General features: G+C 48.1%; 9 protein-coding genes across 9 annotated transcripts; 5 read left to right on the forward strand and 4 right to left on the reverse strand.

Annotated features, from left to right (window-relative positions):
• Window positions 1-1,734: 1,734 nt before the first annotated feature.
• On the forward strand, window positions 1,735-2,257 carry N7471_010612 (uncharacterized protein; the record flags this gene model as incomplete). The annotated part of the gene is made up of 2 exons (XM_057283331.1): window positions 1,735-2,043; window positions 2,111-2,257. The coding sequence occupies 2 exons, from the start codon at window positions 1,735-1,737 to the stop codon at window positions 2,255-2,257; spliced, it is 456 nt and encodes a 151-aa protein (XP_057132310.1).
• A 130-nt stretch (window positions 2,258-2,387) lies between these two features.
• N7471_010613 (Zn(II)2Cys6 transcription factor) lies at window positions 2,388-4,421 on the forward strand (the record flags this gene model as incomplete). The annotated part of the gene is made up of 1 exon (XM_057283332.1): window positions 2,388-4,421. The coding sequence occupies one exon, from the start codon at window positions 2,388-2,390 to the stop codon at window positions 4,419-4,421; it is 2,034 nt and encodes a 677-aa protein (XP_057132311.1).
• A 1,987-nt stretch (window positions 4,422-6,408) lies between these two features.
• N7471_010614 (uncharacterized protein) lies at window positions 6,409-6,843 on the reverse strand (the record flags this gene model as incomplete). Its single annotated transcript, XM_057283333.1, has 1 exon — window positions 6,409-6,843. The coding sequence occupies one exon, from the start codon at window positions 6,841-6,843 to the stop codon at window positions 6,409-6,411; it is 435 nt and encodes a 144-aa protein (XP_057132312.1).
• An 833-nt stretch (window positions 6,844-7,676) lies between these two features.
• Window positions 7,677-8,363, reverse strand: N7471_010615 (uncharacterized protein; the record flags this gene model as incomplete). Its single annotated transcript, XM_057283334.1, has 1 exon — window positions 7,677-8,363. The coding sequence occupies one exon, from the start codon at window positions 8,361-8,363 to the stop codon at window positions 7,677-7,679; it is 687 nt and encodes a 228-aa protein (XP_057132313.1).
• A 473-nt stretch (window positions 8,364-8,836) lies between these two features.
• On the forward strand, window positions 8,837-9,458 carry N7471_010616 (uncharacterized protein; the record flags this gene model as incomplete). Its single annotated transcript, XM_057283335.1, has 2 exons — window positions 8,837-8,963; window positions 8,989-9,458. 2 exons carry the CDS (start codon window positions 8,837-8,839, stop codon window positions 9,456-9,458), a joined length of 597 nt encoding a protein of 198 aa, XP_057132314.1.
• Window positions 9,459-10,826: 1,368 nt separating this feature from the next.
• Window positions 10,827-11,138, forward strand: N7471_010617 (uncharacterized protein; the record flags this gene model as incomplete). Its single annotated transcript, XM_057283336.1, has 2 exons — window positions 10,827-10,995; window positions 11,053-11,138. The coding sequence occupies 2 exons, from the start codon at window positions 10,827-10,829 to the stop codon at window positions 11,136-11,138; spliced, it is 255 nt and encodes an 84-aa protein (XP_057132315.1).
• Window positions 11,139-11,441: 303 nt separating this feature from the next.
• On the reverse strand, window positions 11,442-12,418 carry N7471_010618 (uncharacterized protein; the record flags this gene model as incomplete). Its single annotated transcript, XM_057283337.1, has 2 exons — window positions 11,442-12,203; window positions 12,356-12,418. The coding sequence occupies 2 exons, from the start codon at window positions 12,416-12,418 to the stop codon at window positions 11,442-11,444; spliced, it is 825 nt and encodes a 274-aa protein (XP_057132316.1).
• Window positions 12,419-17,276: 4,858 nt separating this feature from the next.
• On the forward strand, window positions 17,277-17,591 carry N7471_010619 (uncharacterized protein; the record flags this gene model as incomplete). The annotated part of the gene is made up of 1 exon (XM_057283338.1): window positions 17,277-17,591. The coding sequence occupies one exon, from the start codon at window positions 17,277-17,279 to the stop codon at window positions 17,589-17,591; it is 315 nt and encodes a 104-aa protein (XP_057132317.1).
• A 1,013-nt stretch (window positions 17,592-18,604) lies between these two features.
• On the reverse strand, window positions 18,605-20,627 carry N7471_010620 (uncharacterized protein; the record flags this gene model as incomplete). The annotated part of the gene is made up of 4 exons (XM_057283339.1): window positions 18,605-18,912; window positions 19,038-19,244; window positions 19,451-20,364; window positions 20,410-20,627. The coding sequence occupies 4 exons, from the start codon at window positions 20,625-20,627 to the stop codon at window positions 18,605-18,607; spliced, it is 1,647 nt and encodes a 548-aa protein (XP_057132318.1).
• Between the last annotated feature and the right edge of the window lie 499 nt (window positions 20,628-21,126).

Below are 21,126 nucleotides of genomic sequence, written 5' to 3' on the forward strand. Positions count from 1 at the left end.
TCAAAAAGGCAACGAGTATGATTCATCTCTGCGTATACGTATGAATCTTACTTTATCATTAGCGATAATTATATTTAATGAGCAGCTAGAAGTAAATAAAAAATCAAGAATCAGGAACTTCGGTACTTCGTAAATCCTCGCTTTGCGCAAGCCGGCGACTGGTGCAGGAGATATTGTTCTTTTTGAGGAGCAGCGCGAACAATTTCTTCAAATGGTTGAATTGCCCGAAGAGCAACAACCGAGACTTTCCACATGAGATGCCCTTCACCCCGTCCATCGATGAGCTCCCACTAAAGACGAACATTGGAGGTGGGGTTTTCGATTGAAAACCGGGTTTCTTTTGGTGAGGGCCAAGATGTGGATATGCGACCGAGGTCAACCACCCGCGACATCAACATTGGGGTTAACAAAGTGATCAGTCTAAGATCTAATTGAGCGATTACGGGACTAAGATGAGATTTAGGGGTAATTAGAAGTCCCAGCTGTCGTCCAGTTTAATTTTGAAAAAATCCCACCGGTACGCAATTACAGCATGCCATCCAACAGTGGAACAGAGTCTAGGAGTGCGAACGCTGGGAAGTGCCCACCACGATAAACCAACACATTCCCGGGTTAACAGTGCACACAGATGGCATTTTATGCACACGAGAACCAGAGTGTGGATATGTGGTTCGCAGCATAGATGTGATTAAGCAGCATTGGCGCAAAGCGCACGGTTGGACACCAGCTAGTAGCAAAGGTCGTCCCGGGCCGTAGCCCGTGATACAGCACAGCAACAGGTACAGCAGTTCAGCCGTACGGTCACATACTAGCAGGCGTTAAACCAAGGCACTGGCCGGCATTGCATCCACGTGCAGGGCCGCAGTACGGACCAGAACACACCAGTTGAACCCGCCATTCAGCAGGCGTCCCAGATCCACGCGGAGCTCGACAAGATGGAAGAGCTATACCCCGGTCCCTTCTAGTATATTGTCTGGTGACATCGCCGGAGTAGGATCATGGGCTATATCACTAACGGGCTCTAGGAACATCTCGTTGTTCACCGGAAGGATATCAGGTGACGGTAGTTCCCATAGTCCAGGGTTGGGGCTAAGAGGGAAATATATGGACCGGATTCAAGCAGATGGGGGATACCCAGATGTTCTTGGCGTGGCGACGATGGCTAGACGCGAGGACAACCTAGTAGGGCAGACTAGCGCAGACCGAAAACGGGAGATGTATACTGGAATTAATTCAGCCACGCCTGATCCTAGTCCACTGCACCTCTGCCTTGCTGCCGACCATGAGCCGGAACGCCCGACCGCGATAACTTTTTCATGTCGATAGTATCGTGGGATTTGCGCACAGCCTAGCTGTGGCTAAACTGGGATTGCGGTGGAACTCGACTGAGATGGCCGTTTCTGATCTTCGTTCGTGTCTGCATCTTGATCCTCTTCCGATACAATATATTGGAAACAATGGCCGCGCTCACCACAACCGACTGCCGGTGCATAAGATCCCACATTATACATTTGGGCGGCTGGTCGGATTTGAGGATATTTCCCTTTACTTTCTATTCCCGCAGCTATACCGGGAGGAGCAGCAATGCAGCCGCCTCCGAGATGATGACTTTCGGATTTGGATGGACTAGATACTCCTCCCTGCAATCTATCGGCACCATGACGGTTCGCTTGTCCAGCATTATCCAGCTAGCTTTGATCATAACCGGCTGAATGCTACGGCCCGGGGGTGGAGATGCGCTCGCAGCGAGTGGGTGCGGTCGCGCGGCAGCAGCTTCTATTCAATTTCCTCCCGCCACACGCACTTGCGCTGGTGTGGGCCAGTATTCTCGAGACCATCGAGAGCGCTGGACTGCAGCAATTCTCGGGCGTGACGATCCTCGTCCAAGGCAAAAACCTGAAGACATTGACCAAAGCCCACATGTGGGACGGCATGACGCAGGAATTTGCCCAGCATTGGGGTACCACCATCGACGAGTCCTATCTCTCCGATCAATTCTACATCGACATCGGGAAAGAGACGTGTCCTACTGGGCCCTCAAGGGTAAGTGGTGAGGGACTCCATGCATCGAGGCACCGTCCGGACGAGGAGCCCCGAACCAACCCACTAGTGCCACAGACCATCCTCTGGCGGCGATGCTGCCTTCAATCTTATGCTGATACGTGTGTGCGGAGGATACGAGGTGCGGAGGGCGGACGGAGGATGCGGAGGGCGGACGGAGGATGCGGAGGGCGGTCGGAGGATGCGGAGGCAGTAAAGAAAGGCCGTTTGGCATTTGTCTCATCCTTATAAGAGTTTTCTCCTGCCTCTCGTTCTTCGAGCTCTTTATTCATCTACCCTTCTCCCAAATCTCTGTCGAGAGCGACGAAATCTTATTCACCATCATCATGCCACCGATGCCTCGTGGTGGTAAACGTATGGCCTGCAACGTTTGTCGTCAAAAGAAGAGGAAATGCAACCTTTCATCTGGCCTCGGAGAGAGAAAAGAACCATGCTCAAGGTGTGCTAGGTTAGAAATCCAATGTTCCGTTGAAAGTCCGAATGACACCGGCACGTACAAGCGCCAACGCTTAGAGCACACGACCCCGGACACTTCGCCAGGCGAGAGCCTCATTTCTGACGAAACGACTCCGTCAAGCACGCTGCTTTGGCCCCAATTCAATGGCGTTTCGACCACCGTGGCGCTTCGCGCAGACCCTGACACTGTCATGGAGGGCCGTTTTTCTTCTCCACCTTCGTCGCCAAGAGACACTGCTGCCAGCTCTCCACTGGATGACGGGCTAAGAACTCCATTCTCAGCCAAATCATTTGGACTAAGCATGGAAGGATCATTTCTCCTCCAGAATATCTTCCTCGGGGACCCTCCACTACGATCTCCGGACAGGGAGCTACTCGCTGCGTCTCGCTCAGAACCCCGCTCCCATTCACCGGCTCCGGAAAGATCGACATCTACCATAGGGCTTCCCGAGTTGTTTATCAGGTCCGATGCTTTTCGCTCAGCGGGCCGCCATCTTTATCACTCTGCCTTAGAGGGGTTGAGCTGCGGCAATCCATCTTTTCATGAAAATCTCTTGAAGGCATGCAACCTCGACATGAGGGAATTCAATGAGGCGCTCCATGCGTATTTTGATTTTCCGGCCCTTTGCCGTCCCTTCATTCCAGAGGATGCATTTTGGCAAGACTTCCATGCAGACCGATGTGGCTATTCTCTTCTCACAGCCATTGCCTGCTGTGGTATCCCTTTTACAAAAGTGAAAAATAAGTGGAACAAGCAGCGGCTCCTCGCCGGCATGTTTAGAAAAGAACTAATGAAGACTATGACCGCCACACCTCATAATCGTCCGATCCGCCTGGACGAACTTGAGGCTATGGCTCTTATGGTCGATTCTGAATATGACAATGCACGCAAAACCGCGGACCCCCTTTGGAAACTATTCATGACGCACGACGCCCTCGTCTTGAAAACTTTGCAGTCTCGAAATCGCGGACCCAGGGGGACAGATCCTTCGGCACTATTTACACAGGCTGATGAGCGCTTCACGCTTCTCTATTGGGAGGTCTATTGTCTAGATGCTTTTCAATCTCTCAATCACAAGGCCATATCTCTTATTCCAGACAACGCGTTGGCGCTAGACCAGAATCCTCTAAGATATGGAGTTCAAAGCTATCTTGATGCCGTTCTCAGCTTGTCAATTATTGCGCGACAAATCGCCAGGAAACTGTGTAACACCACGGTGAAAACCACTGGTATTGCTTACGAGGACATCACCATGCTCCATGAACAGCTTTTTCGCTGGCGCAACTACAGTCTGCCCTCTGAGCTGCGAGTATCGATTGATGCAGGGGATGAATTCATTGCAGAGACCCGTACTCGTCGGGGACCGACTCCCATCCCAGCCAGCAGAGTGATTCGCCTTCAACGGGCAATTCTACGGGCACTCGAGATCAAGTGTTATTTACAGATTGATGACTGTGTTGTACAGTTTGGCCTGAAAGATGGAAATGCATTTCATGCGGAAATAATCGCTGCCAAATGTCTGGAGGTTGTTCTCGAAGCACTTAATCTGGCTGAATCAATCAAAGAGCAACCTCCTGGGGACACAGATTCGAAGGAAAAGCCGTTGATTGATTGTGCACCGTCTTTACTACGAAACATCTGCGCTGACTTGTGTTGCTGGGTTTGTTCGCGTGGCAAACGACCCTCGGAGTCATACGAACCGAACCGTCCAGGCCTTCGTTCCGTATCTCCTGGAGAGGCTCTTCGAGCTTCCAGCGAAGACTTTCATATACAACGGAAGGCAGATTATGTCGCAATAGCGAATAGGCTTCGGGATTCTGTAGCCGCAGCTTCGTCTCACAGAGAAACGGGGCAAATGGTTGGGCGCCTCGATGGTATGATCGCCACTTTACGGGGCCCCTGAATTCTGAGCATATGCTCAAATGATGGATTGAAGCCTTAAAACAACGATATCGAGAAGTTTTGCTGGCTTATTCCGGCGGAAGCTGCCCTTGAGAGGCTTCCAGTGAAGCGAAACTAGTGCAGTTCAATGATCAAGCCATCACATCGGAAAAAGCTCCCAAAGTATGTACCCGAAGAGCCAAGTGCAAACACACCCTTGTCGCAGCATCAGCGAAGTACGTGCGATGGAAGTGTGTCTTGAGAAGGTGGTGGGATGTAGTGATTCAGGATTAAGCGCGACGGTTTGCGTCTGTCGGTGGAATCGACCGGCCTGGGTACATGCTAGTAGGGCGGTGTTTATTATTATCGTGTTTATAGAATAAGGTGGTTTTCAAGCCGATTTTGTCTGTCCACCAACTACCAGAGACCGCTATGGGATACGCATACCAACTGCCCGTACTAGTATTATTACTTAGTACGAAGTTACGATGCTCAATGGCCCGCCACTATCTTTTATTGATTAGCCACTTGATCTTAGTAGCGCGACTTTCTATTTGAGTGACGAAGTAAAACGACGGACCTGTGAATTACTGCATGCGGTTAGTTTTGCCTCTTTTAGTTTAGCGTCATAATACCTCGTTCTGTAAGCTCCGCCTTCTGTTGCGATGGCATAAAAAGCTCGCCCTGCCCTTTCGACCTCTTTCCCCTCTCTCACCATTCCTTCCACTCTTCTATCTTGCACTCATCGCCACCCCCTTTGTCTTCATCTCGCCCCTCACCCACAACTGCGCCTTGGCTTACGACCTGACACACTGCCCCCTTTCATTTTACCAGAGATGCCGCTCATCCGACGCCAAGCTTGCAATACCTTGTCTAGAACAGAACCTCTGGGATGATTTAGGCTACAGTGGCATAATGGCCATTTGTTCCTGATTTTCTTACTTTTCTTTTAAGCGAGTGCACCATGCTGCAGAGCTGTCTAGATCCTCCTTTGTGCTCCCTGTTTGTCGCTGAGGCCTTTGCCTCCATACAAAGTGCCGCTTAATTCTAGATTCTGGATGCATTACTTAGATCAGGCCATCTAAGGTTACATCGCGCCGCTCCAGCGTTATATTTGAATCCCGTGGCGATCCGTTGTCGTCACTGGTAGCCTTTCCGGCTTCTCCACACCCAATCAATCGAAGTTCAAAAGCATAACGGAGTGCCATAAGCCAATAGCGAAAATGCCGCACTCCCAGTGCTTCACCTGGTGACTAATGCTGAGACTGCGGTTGCGAAATGCGCGACACGATGAGTAAAACCAAGCGACGAACGACCTGATAACAAGGTAACAAGAAGCCTGGTTTTGCGTCCACGTGTTTCCAGGGTCTGTCACGGATTCTTAAGACCGATTTAGGTGACTCTGGGAACATATCTGTCATTCTTCAACGGCTCTTGCTATTCAGTTTTACTCTCTAGATCACGTCCTGCGCATCTCAAAGCTCTTCATTCCCAGATCAACCCTCAACTTGTTTTTAGCCTCATAGCTGGGGTTACATAATTCTGTATCCTGAATTATTGCGAACCTCACCTAAATAGTCAAGTTCCACCAGATTATTCATACGGTTAGGACTTCGAGGAAGAGACCAGGTACAATCTACTTCACCCGCGCCGTGAACGCCATCTTCCACTTCTTGTTTCTATCCTCCTTTACATCCCCACCCGCTCTATTTTCGTCCGTCGTAGCTTGCCAGGCTCTCCTCCTTTTGAGATTTGTGAAATAGTCAAGAGATTGTAAGATTGTTGGTGGGTTCAGGAGGATCCCATTGGGCCTTTTGTTTTGCCCAGCCATGTGAAAGGAAGTTTAACTAGGAAGCCGTGTTATCAAGCAGGAGAAAGGTGGCTGGGAGGCCGCAATACCTTTGGGTACACAATGACTTCTTGCCCTGGTACTCTGTAGGGGGTGAACTATAAAACAAAAGCACAAAGCCCCCCTGAACATGCAGCTTCTCCGATCCTTTCTCCTTCGCCTAGCTATGTGTAGAGTAAGGCTCTGGGTCACTAAATGCTTCCAAGGGCATCACTGGCCAGCCAACAATCTCAATCTCCATATCAGTCTGCCACATGTGTGCGAACCCTTCATGATTCAGATTGCTTTCACCGAAGCCAAGAGCTCGCCAAAGCTTGATGCGAAATATGAAGAAGTCAGTCCCAAACTCGTCAAGGTCATACCAGCGATCATCTGCATCAGAGTCCGCAGTTAATGTGTTTGTCTGCGGGTCCTCCGCTAGAAAGTCAGGAGTAGAAATGTCATCCGATTCGTCCGTCATGTCATCCGATTCGTCCGTCATGTCATCCGATTCGTCCGTCATGTCATCCGATTCGTCCGTCATGTCATCCAATTCGTCAGGCAACTCGTCCGATTCATCATGGAGGTCGTCATCCTCTGGCAAACTTCCAAGCATATTCTCATCCCCAGTATACAATCCCATACAATAGATATCTGCCGTGCATGGGAGAGTCTGGAGCTTTGGGAATACTCTTCGCCACTCGGTGACAAAATCATGCATTTGGTCTGACTGCATTAGTACCCTTGGTTGATCGAACCAGACGCTTCTGAAGCACATGATTTTCAAGCTGGATAGTGGACGGGCTTGATGCATCAGCAAAAGAGAAAGGAGCAATCGAGCCTCCGGCAAGTTCAAAGAAACGAGACGCGGACAGTAATGCGCGAGATCAGGAAGCCTTGCACCATTCATCCGATACCTGAGCCCCAATGTAAGCAATTCCACATTGGGTAATGCACGTAAGAGACCTAGGAACTGGGGCTCAGAGAGCTTTTGGCCTCCCATCCTGGCAAATTTATCATGCACTTCAAACTTTCTTAATAGCGGGCAACCTCGCGCAATCTCGAGTAGTGCTTCAGCATCGGCTAAGCCCTCAAAGGTCACGTCAACAATCTGCAAGTGACGACATTTCGAAATCATTCTGATTGCCCGTACATTGTGAGCAGGAGAGATATGGTGCAAACAGATTATCCGAAGTTTTTCAAATCTTGGCAAGTATCCTAGCCAATTTTCATGCCCCTGTCGAAGGTGAAGTGCTTTCAAATCTGGCCATGGGTTTTGAGCGAGAGATATCGATGCTTGACTTGGATCGCAGAAAGTTGTCCTAAGTGCCAGTGTTTCGAGGTTGTTCTGATGCTGAAGGTATGGTAAAACTTTCGCGAGATTTGATTGGACGGGATTTTCAAGCTCCCTCGGTTCTTCAAATTGGAAGAAACGTAATTTGCAGCATTTCAGGAGGACACAAAGCTCATTGACCGTTTGATCAAAATCAGATTTATAAATTGTGAGAGCCTTGACATTGGCAAGTCTGTTCTATTATGGTGGTAAGTCATCTTCCAAAGAGCTGATAGGGCGTGCAAACCAACATCAAGTAGGGCTGGATATCCACTGAAGTGAGCCATCAAATTCGCGCAGTAAATATTGTCAATAGCCAAGTACTCCACAGTGGGGGGAAGTAAAAAATCAGATATGGATGTCCAATCTTGATCTATGATCTCGTAAGGGATTGTGAGACTCTGAAAACCCCTTCCCTGTGGCCGCAAGAGGAGTTCTGTAGATTGCCGATGACGCAGCGCGCGAGGCTTTTCAAAGGATGCAAGCCGAGTAGGATCCGCAGCGTCATCTATCGCCGGTGTTTCTGGCGCAAGTAAAAGATGCTTGACGAAGCTGATATTCCGGGCGAAGCGGGTTCGCGACGCTGCATACAAGCTGTTCAGTGATCCAATGCCAGGTGTACGGAGCTGCATATCATTGATGGAACCCAAGTAGAGTTTCTTGAGAGCTTCTGCACTCCAGACGCTATTGACACAAGCACAGTTCAGGAGATCTGGAGCCATGTGAACATTGTCGATGACGAGTGACACGATTTCTGGGAGGAGGAATGGATTATATACACTGATTTGGAGGTTTGCAGCCATGGCGTATCTATAAAACGGACTGGAACTCAAAACGATAAATGAAGGTACTCGGGTTGGAACAAGAAAGAACGGGACGTCCCGAAGGAGATAACATAATAGTGCGAATCCGGCGCCAAGGAATTTTGATGACTAAACCTGTAGATGCTGTTTTCTCAACCCTCGTGCGTACCCTGTGTGACCGCACCCATGTCTAAACGCGAACAAGCCAACTGTGCCTTTAGTAACCTACCTGTGGTAGGTGATTCCCAAGAAGAATCAGCCAAGCGGAAGTTATCTACCACGGAGCCCTCAGACAGTCTGCGGCCCGGGGACTACGAAAATGATTCGTAGCCGTGTCAGACATCTAACCTAGGTGAAAATCCATGCTCAAGGGCAAACAAGGCTTCGGAGCGGGCTGAAGATCCCAGCACTGCTGAAGACACGTCAGCCACATCTAGCCCGTTCTCTCCGCTGACGGCGCACTCGACATCAACATGTTCTCAAGCTCGAACGACCCTGAGTTCCAAACCCCCGGTGCGCTACCCGTCGATAGCTGTGGTTATCCCGTCAACGTCCTGGAAACAAGGAGCCACCAGGACAAGCACAAGGGCCGCTACGGCAGTATGCAAGAAGCGACTCCGCTCAGGTCGAGGCACCGGCAACCACCAAGACGGGAACACCACCTATAACACAGCACAGCCGTGTCAAAAGAGGAAGAAAAGGAGATCTTCAATCAGGCCACTTTCCGACCCTTCGGAATCTTTCGTTCCTATTTCATCTCATTGCTCTGGTGCTATCCAGGGTGTACGTGGGAGTGCTATCCTCACCGTCGAATCTAATACTGGTTTGAAACCGGCATATTTCTTTACTTTCGTACCCGACCCTGGCCCGATGCTGTCTCGACCCAACACGGCGGTTATTTCAGGGAAACCAAGACGGTACACGTCGGACGAGAATGCGCTGCTGGTGCGGCTGAAGGAAAAAGAGGCAATGTCATGGCCTGAGATTACGACTCACTTCCCAGGCCGAAATATGTCGTCCCTTCAAGTCCATTATTCAACCAAATTGCGCCGCAAGGCCAGCTCTCAGTCTAGAAAAACGAGGAGACGCGAATGAGAGAGGCTTTGCTGTCGGGATATTTCTTGGTTCGCGCCTGTCGACATTCCGCTGTATACAACATCCTCCGTAGCCATCTGTTTTAATACAAGCATCAAGGGCAGCTTTGTGTCCTATGTAAATAGTTCACATACCCAAGCTCATCCGAGTCCCTCTTCGGTCTGAGATACTACTAGTATGGGGCGTTACTTGCCCTCTGGCACTGGCAGCTCAGAAGGAACTTCTATCTGGGGATTGTTGGCTTCATAAATAGGATTTGAGCCATGAAGTTGGGGAGCAGCGAACATCATCTTTCCCTCAGGAGCTGTCACAGGTTTTTGCACTGGCAAGCCCTCGTATTTACCCTTGTTTTTCTCCTCCACAAGAAACCTGCACCTATCATTACGGCAGAAAGAACCCCCAGAGAAACGCCTACACCTACTCCACCTGCAACAATTTTGTGATTGTCCCCTGTTGAGCCCCCTGTGGTTGTAGTGACGGTAGCCACGCTGGAGTCGTTTCCTATGGCGACTAACGTCGCTGCAAGGTACGGCGTAATGAGGAAGCGTCGGTCTTAGCCAAGAGAACACCGGTATCCCCCTGTTCGCAATACTTGCACTGCAGGCACAGCACATTTATCGCTGGGGCAAGGAGACAGTAAGCAGTAAAATACACAACGCGTTCCATTGAAATATCGATCATTAGGGCTCCGAAAGGAATATGATCATTCATGAATATTCATGAATATTCGCGAATATTTGCGAATATGAATAATATGAATTGCATAATATGAATATGAATAATATGAATATGAATAATATGAATATGAATAATATGAATATGAATAATCGGGTCGTCGAACGCGGCCACCAGGCGGTGTCTGGTGGCCGCGTTCGACGACCCGATTAATTGGAGAAACAGTAAATACAAATGGTAATTGATGTTTACTTTATGTTGCATTATTAGATAAAACCTTAACACCAACTAAATCAAGATTTGCATTATATGCAAGCCTTCTTGCTGGTGGAATGGGATGCTCGACACGGTGGTTTATCCGAAGCTTCGCGCTCCCGCATCAATCTCACAAAAGAAGCCACCGCACATGTTGTGATACAAAGCTGGTGCAGATAAGGAACCAAGCCGGTCGAGCATGAGCTGAACTTGAAGCATGCGCGTGAGAAATACAGTGTACTAGAAGGTACTAGCCCTCTTCCGACATATTCCTTGGCGCTCTGCCTGGTGTATTTGCTATTACGTTGTCATTGATGACATCGCCGGCAGTCCTTCTATGGATTTTCTGTGGGAGTACGATGTTTCTAGTCCGCTAGAACCAAACATCTTTGGTGCGCTATGCCTTCTATGTTGCCTGACTGAAGGGTTCCAACAACAATGAGCGAGTACGAGCAAGAAAAAGACTTGTGCTCAGGTCAGTCACGAGGGTCTAACCCAATCAACAGCGAAGAGGCGGCGACCGCCAGTACTGATGCACCCTCCACACACCAACTCCCGCAATCTCAAGCCAGTGCCACGTCAAACATTGAAGGACCATCCAGTCCAGGTGGGTTTGGGATGTGGCCATCTTCCTAGGTGGCAAGTCGCTGAAATGATCTAATAGCGCAGCTGTGCGATATTCAAACCGGCACCGCTCGTGGCATACTCCAAGATCTTTCCGACTACGTGAGGCCGGTGGCCTTTCAATAGATCGCAAACTATTCGTGTTTTCGGCCGATAAAATAACTGTTTTAATCTGGAAAACAGATCAGAGATTATAATATGGTTCCAACTGACTGGGTGGGGAAAGGATCATATCGGACAACGACGTTGACAACAACAGTCCACAATCCACTCTTGTCGTAATATTAAGTGCATGATCTGACGGGACTATCATTGTTTCCGAGGCATACGAGACATTCTTGTTTGTATATCTCGAACCGTTGTTCATCGGAGGGCCGAGAAACCTGAGATCTCTCAAGGTTTGACATTTTTTGTCATTCGGTAACCCCGTTATATAGAAGCAATGGCGCTGCTCCATGTAGGCTGAGCTGGAGCAGGCGTTACGTTCACGTAATCAGCAAAGTTGAATTGCTGGCCCGGGCTTCCCAGAACGGAATTTAGGGTTGCCAGAGTAGCGTGCTTGAAAGGAGGCGTGTAAGGCAGGTCCTGAGAACCTCCTAATACACAGACCGGAGTTGAAGGGGAGCTCAAGTACAGGGGCAGGCCTGTCTTATCCTCATTCAAGGCAAGCTTCCGGGGCGGACGAGCCTGCTTCGAAAGTGGAGGCGGAGAAGAATTCGCCATAGAGTTAATATTCCGAAAGCGATGAAGAAGGATATCAGGGTTGCTTTCTTCAGCATAGGCCCCACTATGTGCGGAAGAAACCCGCTCAGGAAAGGGGGCCTCGGACATAAAGGGGGTATGCTTCGGTGGCTTTCCCATATGCCAATTAAGCCTTGGCGAAGACTTTGGCAGTTGGCACGCTCTCTTCCAAGATACCCCCGCTGCTTTGGTTGGGAGGGGAGGGTCAAAGTCGGGTCGGAAGCGTTTGTGGGTGGCCGACAGGTTGGGGACGGATAGGGGTAGTTCTTTGTAATAGGTCGAGGATTGGAAAGGGGGTGAAGTCAAGCGGGTCTCGCAGCGGCTGCGAGAGAAATCGGATGAGTCGGACCGCTTGCCGCATTCATCCTGGACAAAGTCTAGGCCATGAAGCTGGCCATGCTGATACTTGAGTTTGGCCAGGCCCAGTCGGACTTGCAAGCTCCTAGAAACCTGTCGAGAATTATCCTTTATTAACAATCTAGTACAGATGGTGCTTTGGAGGGGGTTGTTAGGATTGACAAGTTGGATGCAACCTGCAAACTCTAGACGTTCCACGGCTGGGTTTCTCTTATTTTTCAGCAAGCAAATGCATTCCTTCTTACCTTGGCGATGTCGCCTTTGCGGATAGTCTGCTCAGCCGAGTTGGACTGCGAAGGTAAATTCATAGTGGACAATGAATGGAAGGAAATTCCTCCAGAGATGTGGGAAAGAGGGAAAGAGCTATGTGTATTATATTAAGGGGGTTGTACAAGCTGGAGGCAAGGACAGTGGCGACGGGCGCGACCTAATTGGCGATGGACAATGAAACCGCCTGATTGAGTATCAACTTGGGCAAATTAAAACGTGCAATACAAAGACCCACAGAAAAAAGTTATTGGGAAGAAAAAGGCTCCTGCTCGTAGGGATATGATTACATGTTTGTGGGAAGAGCCGAGGGAACTGACGTGAACCACGTGACTCGCACCAACGGTACTCCTTCTCTGGCTCCCTTCTCTGGTAGAAATTCTACCGTATAATTCTTTCAAGCATACATATCAGCCCACCGTTCACGTGCTGATAGATTCGGCAGATCGTTTTCCATTCGACCCGTACAAATCATGGACTAAAATTGTATGACTCGGGGTCACTGAATAGCGTCTTCTATAAATTCGATTGCGTTGTCTACGTGGATGACTTTCTCGTTGCCGCAGAAAACCGAAACGAAATAGAACCAGTTAAATCAGTGCTAGAGACGGGGTTTCGACTGAACGACCTGGGCATCCCACGTGCTTTCCTTGGAGTCCAGTTCGACGTTATGCGGGCCGATTTGTCTCAATCCACCACATCAGTACATCCAGAAAGTTCTCTAGCTTTTGTATGGAGACATGCCAGCCGAATACCATGCCCATAAAGGTATAAGCACAGATTCATGATCGCCTTGCTAGCAAAACAATCATGATTATTTCCTGGGTGGTGGAGACGGATAACATCCCAAACATGCCAGATAGGAAACATTTAGTCTTAATTCACTGTGAAAGCGTTAAGTGACGTCTTTATATATTTTCATGTCCGTATTTAGGCTGGAAGTAATTGTGATTGAAAGACGGTCACTCGAGGGACATGTCCAGATTGGGCAATGTTTTTAGACAGTGCGCGGACGCGCCAGACGGGGCGTACACGGTGGTCATCGTCGACGGAAATTGTCGAGGCCGATTATCATCAGTAGAGCGAGGGAATCTAGGAAGTCTGCCGAGTCCAAGTGAGTGTTTACGTGCAGGATCAAGAACGAGTTTAGGTGTCGGGAGGTTGTCGGTGGGTTCCACATGGCTGATGGCCAATCGCGGCGAGAATAGTGATATCGTCTTTCCATGCGCAGTCTAGTAGACTGGAATTAGGACTTTCGCTTTACTATGGGAGAAAAGGGTGGGGCCATGAGTAGACTGGAATTACATTTCGTACGAGGATCGACCTGAAAATTTGTATAGTTCTAAGTTATGCTCCGAAGATCACGGTCCTCAAATTATAGAGTAATTGATCAAGCTATAAAGGTGTGGTGGTCGATCAAAAATTGGGGATTATTTTTGATGGGTACCGCACTCCAGGGCGGTGAGCCTCGGACTAAAAACGCCAGCACCATTAGGGTCCACAGTAGACCTCGCCATGGCCCACCCATGGGCGGGAGTCGGGCGCCCATGGGGCCGCCCACGTAGCCCATGGGCGGGCAGGTTAATGGGTCGGCCCGCCCATGGGCAGCGCAGGGCGCCCATGGGCCGCCCATCAACCGCCCATCAGTGCACAGCTTACCCAAATAGGATGGATAAATCGCTGATTCAGCGAGTTAAATGCTGTTTGTTTATACACGTTATGTTCCATACATTACTTGGTGTCTAAAATGAAGCATACTTTCTATGAAAAACTGGTAAATCTCGCTGTATTCTTGATTGTTAGATCATGTTTACATGCCGGATGCTTTTTTGAAGTTGAATATCAGCTGTTGGGGTCAATTAACCACAAAAGGCACGGATTCCTCTGGAGATGCACTGAAGATATATATCTCTATGTTGCATTGTCCTGTGTATTCTGATCTTACATTTGCAACTATTGTTTCTAGTATATTAGATGTGTTTCCTATCAAAAGTAAAGTAATATTACTGGTATCCATAGGATTTATCTACCTTCTTGTTTTTTGAAAGCTTTTGAGGCAGAACTCATAGTTCAAAGTGAAAATTATCGGACTAAAACTCGGGGGGACTACAAGTCAGCGAAAATTCGCGGGAAATGGGCGGCCCATGGGCATTGCCCATAGGCTATATGCGGGCTGCAAAAAATATCGGCCAATTAAATCACTAGAAACCATAGATCAGCAGCCACTTTATGATCTATCAGCCTCACATAGTTGTTTCTAAAACCAAAGACTTTCCTCTTTCTCTTAGTTGTAGCAAAGAAATAATGTAAGTCTCTCTAACTTCTTACTCTCTCTATATACTACCTTTCTCAATTTTGTATACTATGGGGTCTCAACCTTCTGATATCTATTCCTCGTCGGTCTACGATGGAGACAGCTCAGAACGCTTTCCCTACCCTATCCCGGATGATTCATTCAGGCTGGACCCATCGTCTAGTCAGCAAACCCTTACCTCAATTACTGACATCGAATTGGTTCAACCCCCTCCTATTCCTATAGCCCTCGAACGCGTTGGCCCCGACCGACACAAATCCTTCATCTTATATACCGAAATGAGTAAAGACGACTTTCTCCACCGGTGGCTCCAGACAGAGCAAGGCAGCAAGCAGGGTAGCCTACAGGTTAACGCAGATGATAGCGAGAATGTAAAAAAACTCCATTGGGATGGAACGGGCAACACATCGGATATTTGGACTCGCTTCAAACAGGTAGCCCATTATACGTCTGGCCTACCAAAGGTTATGTGCGAGAGATGCGGAAGGGTCTTAGAGCATCCAAACTGGAGCTCGAATGGAACGCACTCGTTACGAAGGCATTGGGAGGGGCCGAAATGCCAGAAATCTGGTGTGAAAGCAAGCAAGCAGCCTCATATTCGCCAGCTTATCAAAGACTCGGTAAGCATTTTTATCTTTTGAGACTTTTTTTCTCCGGATGCTAATGATTGTTCGATATGTCTTAGGCGTCTCATACTCGTGACAATACTATTTCCTTCTCAAAGGAACGATGGGAGCAGCAAATCATGAAAACTCTTACTGTTCTCCGGCTTCCTTTCCAGATTGTCGAACATCCTGAGCTACAATTGCTACTCCGCATCGCCCAATCCGCCCCCTTGCCTCTTAAATTTCCATCAGCCAAAACGGTACAGCGCCGAATTCGTGATACTGTCAAGGAGTCGCATAAAACCATACTCCAAAGTCTTCCGCCGAATGCAAAGCTTTCAATTGCATTGGATTGTTGGACATCCCCTTTCTCTCAAGCATTCATGGCTATCACGGGCTACTTCATTGATAAGGACTGGAACTATCTTGAGATTTTACTTGGCTTCCAGCCACTCCAAGGAGCCCACTCGGGTGCTAATTTAGGCGCGGTTCTCTTGAAAATCTTCCAACAACATCAAATTGTCGATCGGGTACTAGCCGTGACGACCGATAATGCATCAAACAACAACACTTTGATCACTAGTATCCAGGAGTCAATTCAGGCACTCGAGCTTGATGAACAGATTACTATAATCCGCATTCCATGTATCGCACATGTGATTCAGCTCAGCCTTAATAAGCTTCTTAGTCGGATCAAAGCCAATCCGAAAAATCAAGTAGTAGAAAGAGAGTGGTCGGAGAGTCGGTCTCAAGCGCTTCGATCGAGTCAACGAAATAAAGAGATTGCCAATACCCTGGAAAAGGTAAATCATATTCCACATCGCTTCGCTGTCGCTCTACTGACTTATTTTAAAGATTCGTGGTTTAGCAGTTTTCATCAATGGAAGTCCACAACGCCGAGATGCTTTCTTGAATCTACAGACAGAAGAACCGAAGCTGGTTCCGATTCAAGACGTACGCACTCGCTGGAACTCGACGTTTCTAATGCTTCGACGCGCAAAACGATTACAACCGACCTTTGATGAGTTCTGCTCACATTACGGGCATCCTCACTTGATGTTGGATCGAGAGGAGTGGCGACAAATCGACTACCTTCTTTACCTTACGAAACCTTTCTTTGAGTTTACGACTGCTCTTTCCCAGACGAAAGACGCTACAATCCATAGCGTCTTTGGGATCTATAGCCAGCTATTCAACCATCTTGAAATCTCAATTAGCCAGCTTAAACCAAAGCAGGTTGCCTGGAAACGATTGATGGTCGACGCACTTTATGCGGCAAAGGACAAGCTCTTGCAGTACTATAGTAAGATCACTGAGACTCACAATAACCTCTATGCAATTGGTACTATTCTTGCGCCTCAATACAAGCTTGGCTTTTTCGAGCAAGATACTTGGGCGGAGAGGAATCATTATTGGCGGACAGAATACCATAACAGCCTGAAGGAACAACTAAAACCATACCAACAACGGCTTTATGGTAGTCAATCAACACCTATCGCTCAGTCACCGGTAACTCAGCGCTCAAGGCTTCAATTCCTTCTTACACGGCCAAGGAACCATCAATCGATACCAACCCCACAGCATGATGATGAGCTTTCACAGTACCTTAAAAATGGTAGGTTCTTCTTCTGTCTTTTTTGAACAACGCAATACTAGTATTGATGCAATTCAGGGACCGTTGAGGTTGATCCTCTTACTTTCTGGAGAGAAAATGAGCGCCAATATCCGGTGCTAGCAAGCCTTGCACGCGATATTCTCTCTATTCCAGCTACCGGTGCAGGCGTTGAGAGGCTCTTCAACTCTGCTCGGGATATCTGTCACTATCGTCGTGGGTCACTGAATGCTACAACAATTCAAGATTTGATGATGTTTATGTGTGCTACCCGATTTGACATTGAAGAGAAACAGCTAGCCTTTGTAAGGGACTTCCTCACAAAGGAAGAACAAGAGATAGCAGCAGAGGAGAAAGATGCTCAGTTTATGCATGATGATCTGAATGAATTAATCAGTGATGATGAAGAGGAGGATCATGTCCCTTCCGCTGAGGATGGGATTGCTTTTGACGCCAATACCCAGAGATCATCCTATAAATGGCGAAGAAATGATACGCCTACGGAGCAACACGAAGACCTAGGAGCAGAGAAAGAAAGTGAAGATAGAGACGAAGAACAAGATGAAGATGACGACCTTCCCATTGGTCCAGCAATGCTTGAAGAAAGAAGTACTCAGCGTGAGCCATCAAAGAGGCGTCGGATACGCTCGAGACTTTTAGATGGATATGAGGTTGATATGTAGCTAATTTAACTGATAGATTGATGATTTAAATAACGATGAATATGGGGCGAACCCTTAATGACACTATTTACAATCAAGATGAAGGTGTACACAATAATCATGAAATCCCATGTCCGCACGATACAATTCAATATTATAAAATACAGGCGGGATACGCATAAATTGTGCAAGTCACGGGGATTTCTATATTTACTTTTTTGATGGCCCATGGGCAGGTAGAAGTAGCCCAATGCGAGCCCATGGGCCGCCCATATGGGTAAAACCCATGGGCCTCATGGGCCGTGGCGAGGTCTAGTCCACAGTTCGAGGTTCGTTAAACGGAACACTCATCTGAGAAGATCTAACTTTGAACTCCATTTCCCGACCAATTTCGAAGCCAACGCCGTGCAAAGTTATATCTCTTCCGAGCTAAAACCCTTTCAATTAGGATTTTTCGTTTCGATCGGTATTTAAAAAGGCGGAAGTCCGTTAAAACTTGGATAATTAGCGACCGGGAAGGATTAACAGGTGTGACTACACTTAGCTATTTCTGCCGGCGAGCTTAGAGATAAATGTAATGGCGAGTTCGATCACTAAACAGCCTTGGACGACCGCTTCGAGGGAGGGATTCGAGAGTGTTATGCTCTTTAAAGCGCTGAATTGTATTGAATATCGTTTTGCGGCTGCACCTAAAATCAATGGCTAGCTTTGACTGTGTGACACCAGCTTGATAAGCATAGAGAATAGCTAATCGCTGCTCAGTTGAAAGCTGACCTTTTGTTCTGCGTAATGAGCTATTTTCTATACCAGAAGGAGGCATAGGGGTGTTGTAGGAGGAAGAAAAAAAAGGTGGGTGGTTGTTGGGGTGATGTCAAAATGGGGTTGTGGGTAAATACTTTGTGACCCCTATATACCTGGTGGAGTAATCTAAAGCAGCAAAGACGCACCATCGGCGCGTTTAAAAGACGAGACGGCACCCACACGACGCGGATTCCATCCCACTCGGTACTGTGACACTTCAGTTTTCAATACTTTCACGGGTCGGGATGATAGACTGGAGAGCTTACCTGCATCCGAGTGGAGAAGTTCTGACCTGGTGATGAAACACTCCTCTGCATGGGAACGACTCGGTAATCTGTTCCACCACCACCAAGCTTTCGAAACGATTCTGCCTCATTGTGTTCCCAGGTGACCATCAGGCCTCCCGAGTAGGATGCGAGTCTGATACTATGTGGCAGAAGTCGAAGCAGACGTCTAATCTGACGCATGTATGTCATCTCAGTTATCCACAGCGTCGATGATGCTTTGAAGATCGAAGAAATGGACAGATACAAGAGCTCCTCTGCAACGTGAGTGCAGAGAAACGGCGCATTTTTTCGGTTATGGTATCAGGAAACCATTCCAGACAAGATGCTTCCTGGTGCACCTCATCAAAGTCCAACCATCGACGATGAATTTTCAACGTACCGTGTCCGGCGTCGTATAACACATCAAGCTTCTGTGTCAGTTCTTTGACATAGAGTACTTGAATATTTCTCGTCGCCTTTGAAAGTGCCAGACAAGCTCCCAAAGCCCAGTCTGTTGTTTTTGCAAAGGCAGACTCGGGCGATGCACAGATCTCAGCATTCTTGAAAAGTTCTGCCTGCTCCTCCCCGACAGTCCGGATCGGTGAACCTGAGCGCAGCAGGTTTTAGAGGGCCTCGGAAAGTCTCGGTTGGGCTCTTCCAGGTGGTGTCTCGTATCATGCCCACACTCTGTTCGAGGTTAGTATATTGCATACTCAGCTTGAACGTTTCACCGTGAACTGACTTGGACGCTTGATGTCTCGCTATAAAAGAATCTCTTTCTTCCTGTCACATCAAGCAAGTGTTTCCAGATACGGGCCTTGGTAGACGCCTCCAAAAGTCTATTGGCTTGTTCCATATCGCCCACCTGGGGAAAGTTCTGGAGGAGATTGACATAAATTGGAAGTAGAGTTTGCTCGTGCATGTGTAGGGCACACTGCCATATTTGCCGCACCTTGTCTGCCACCTCACACCTGGCGATCAATTTTTGACGATCACGGCTGAACTTGCCCAGAGTAAAGTTGTACCGAAACTTGAAGTGCTTGATCCCTGAAGTAGAAATTGGTAGCAGGACCCCGTGCAGGAAAAGCCTTCCGTGATATTGCGAATCCAGAAGTAAGTCTCCTTGAGGTGTCTCTACAATCGAGGAGGGATAGGAGAGCCCGCGGATATCGAGAGTGACGTACAGCCACCCGAAGAACGTTTCAGATGATACCGGTCGACTTCGATTGGCCCATCCAGCCCCAATCACCACCGTGACGTCTCTTTCATCCTGGAAGCGCAACTTTGCCGTATCGTCAGCTGGCTCTCGTTGAATGGCGGGCCTCATCTTTCGGGAAGGAACGATGACACAACGGAGAGACTGGTACCTCCCATGCAGACCAAAACTCCACTTACAGTGGCTTGCAGCCACGCTCACTTTGTATCCGTATCGACTCATTATTAACGCAGCCAGCTTGAGCCCCTCACCATGGGAGCCTAACAGCTGCTCATCATTATCCTTGAATATGAGCCCCATCACGAGAAACTCAAAGGAAAATTGCATGCAAGAGTTGATCAAGATGACTCGGCCGGTCTTTTTCTCATTTTTGATGAACCCCAGAGCTCGCCGATTGCCGTTGTCATTCGAGGTGGCTGGGACTATGATGGAGAAATGGTCTTTCTTGTCTTCAAAGAATGGCTTGAAATCCAGTCGATTTGACTGAAATCTTTCCAGAATAGCATCTTTCCTATCCTGTCTCAGATTTTATCCAATAGAAATAAATATCACATACCAATTTTGATACAGCTCGCGAAATACGTCTGTATTGTCCCGACCTTTCACATAGGCAGGTGAAATCCCAACTGGGATAGTTCGCTGTGAATACTCAGTCGTTGTGCGAGTAACTTCTCCGCTCTGTCGTAATTCACCATCCAACTGCAGATTCGCTTTGTCGCTCGTTCTCGTGTAACTATCTTCATTCATGGGATACTCATCTATATGATTACTCATCGTTGGATACGCATTTGGAGCACTGCAGCATAATGAAATAATGAATTTTTGTCTCCGGTTCGTGCGCCTGCTATTTATACGGCGTCCTTGGATTTCCTCTGAGACATTCTCCCTGAAATCGTTGGCCGTGGTGAACAAAGACAGCGACATCCTCATTGATGATTTGACGAGAGAAAGATTAATCCTGATGTATCGGAAACTTGATAATAATCTGGTTTGCATCCACGATTCACCAGTCCTTTACGAATGACCACGCGGTGATTTTAAAGACTTTATGGTTGGCTAACTGGGTCATATCCGGTAAACTCGAAATTCAACGTTGAATAGCCATGAAGGGCCTCCGTGGCTCCACATTTATATTAGCGTGCTAACTTGAATTGAGTTCAGGCAGAATGTTGAGGTCGGCATGTCCAAGGATGAGGTTTGCAGTCTGTTGAACCTTAGAAACCTGCCTGTGGATTTTATACGCATTCGGGAACAGTAGTCAACGGTGGATTGA

Source organism: Penicillium samsonianum (genome assembly GCF_028829775.1).
Source record: "Penicillium samsonianum strain IBT 33392 chromosome Unknown utg000006l_segment0_segment0, whole genome shotgun sequence".
Taxonomy (NCBI): domain Eukaryota; kingdom Fungi; phylum Ascomycota; class Eurotiomycetes; order Eurotiales; family Aspergillaceae; genus Penicillium; species Penicillium samsonianum.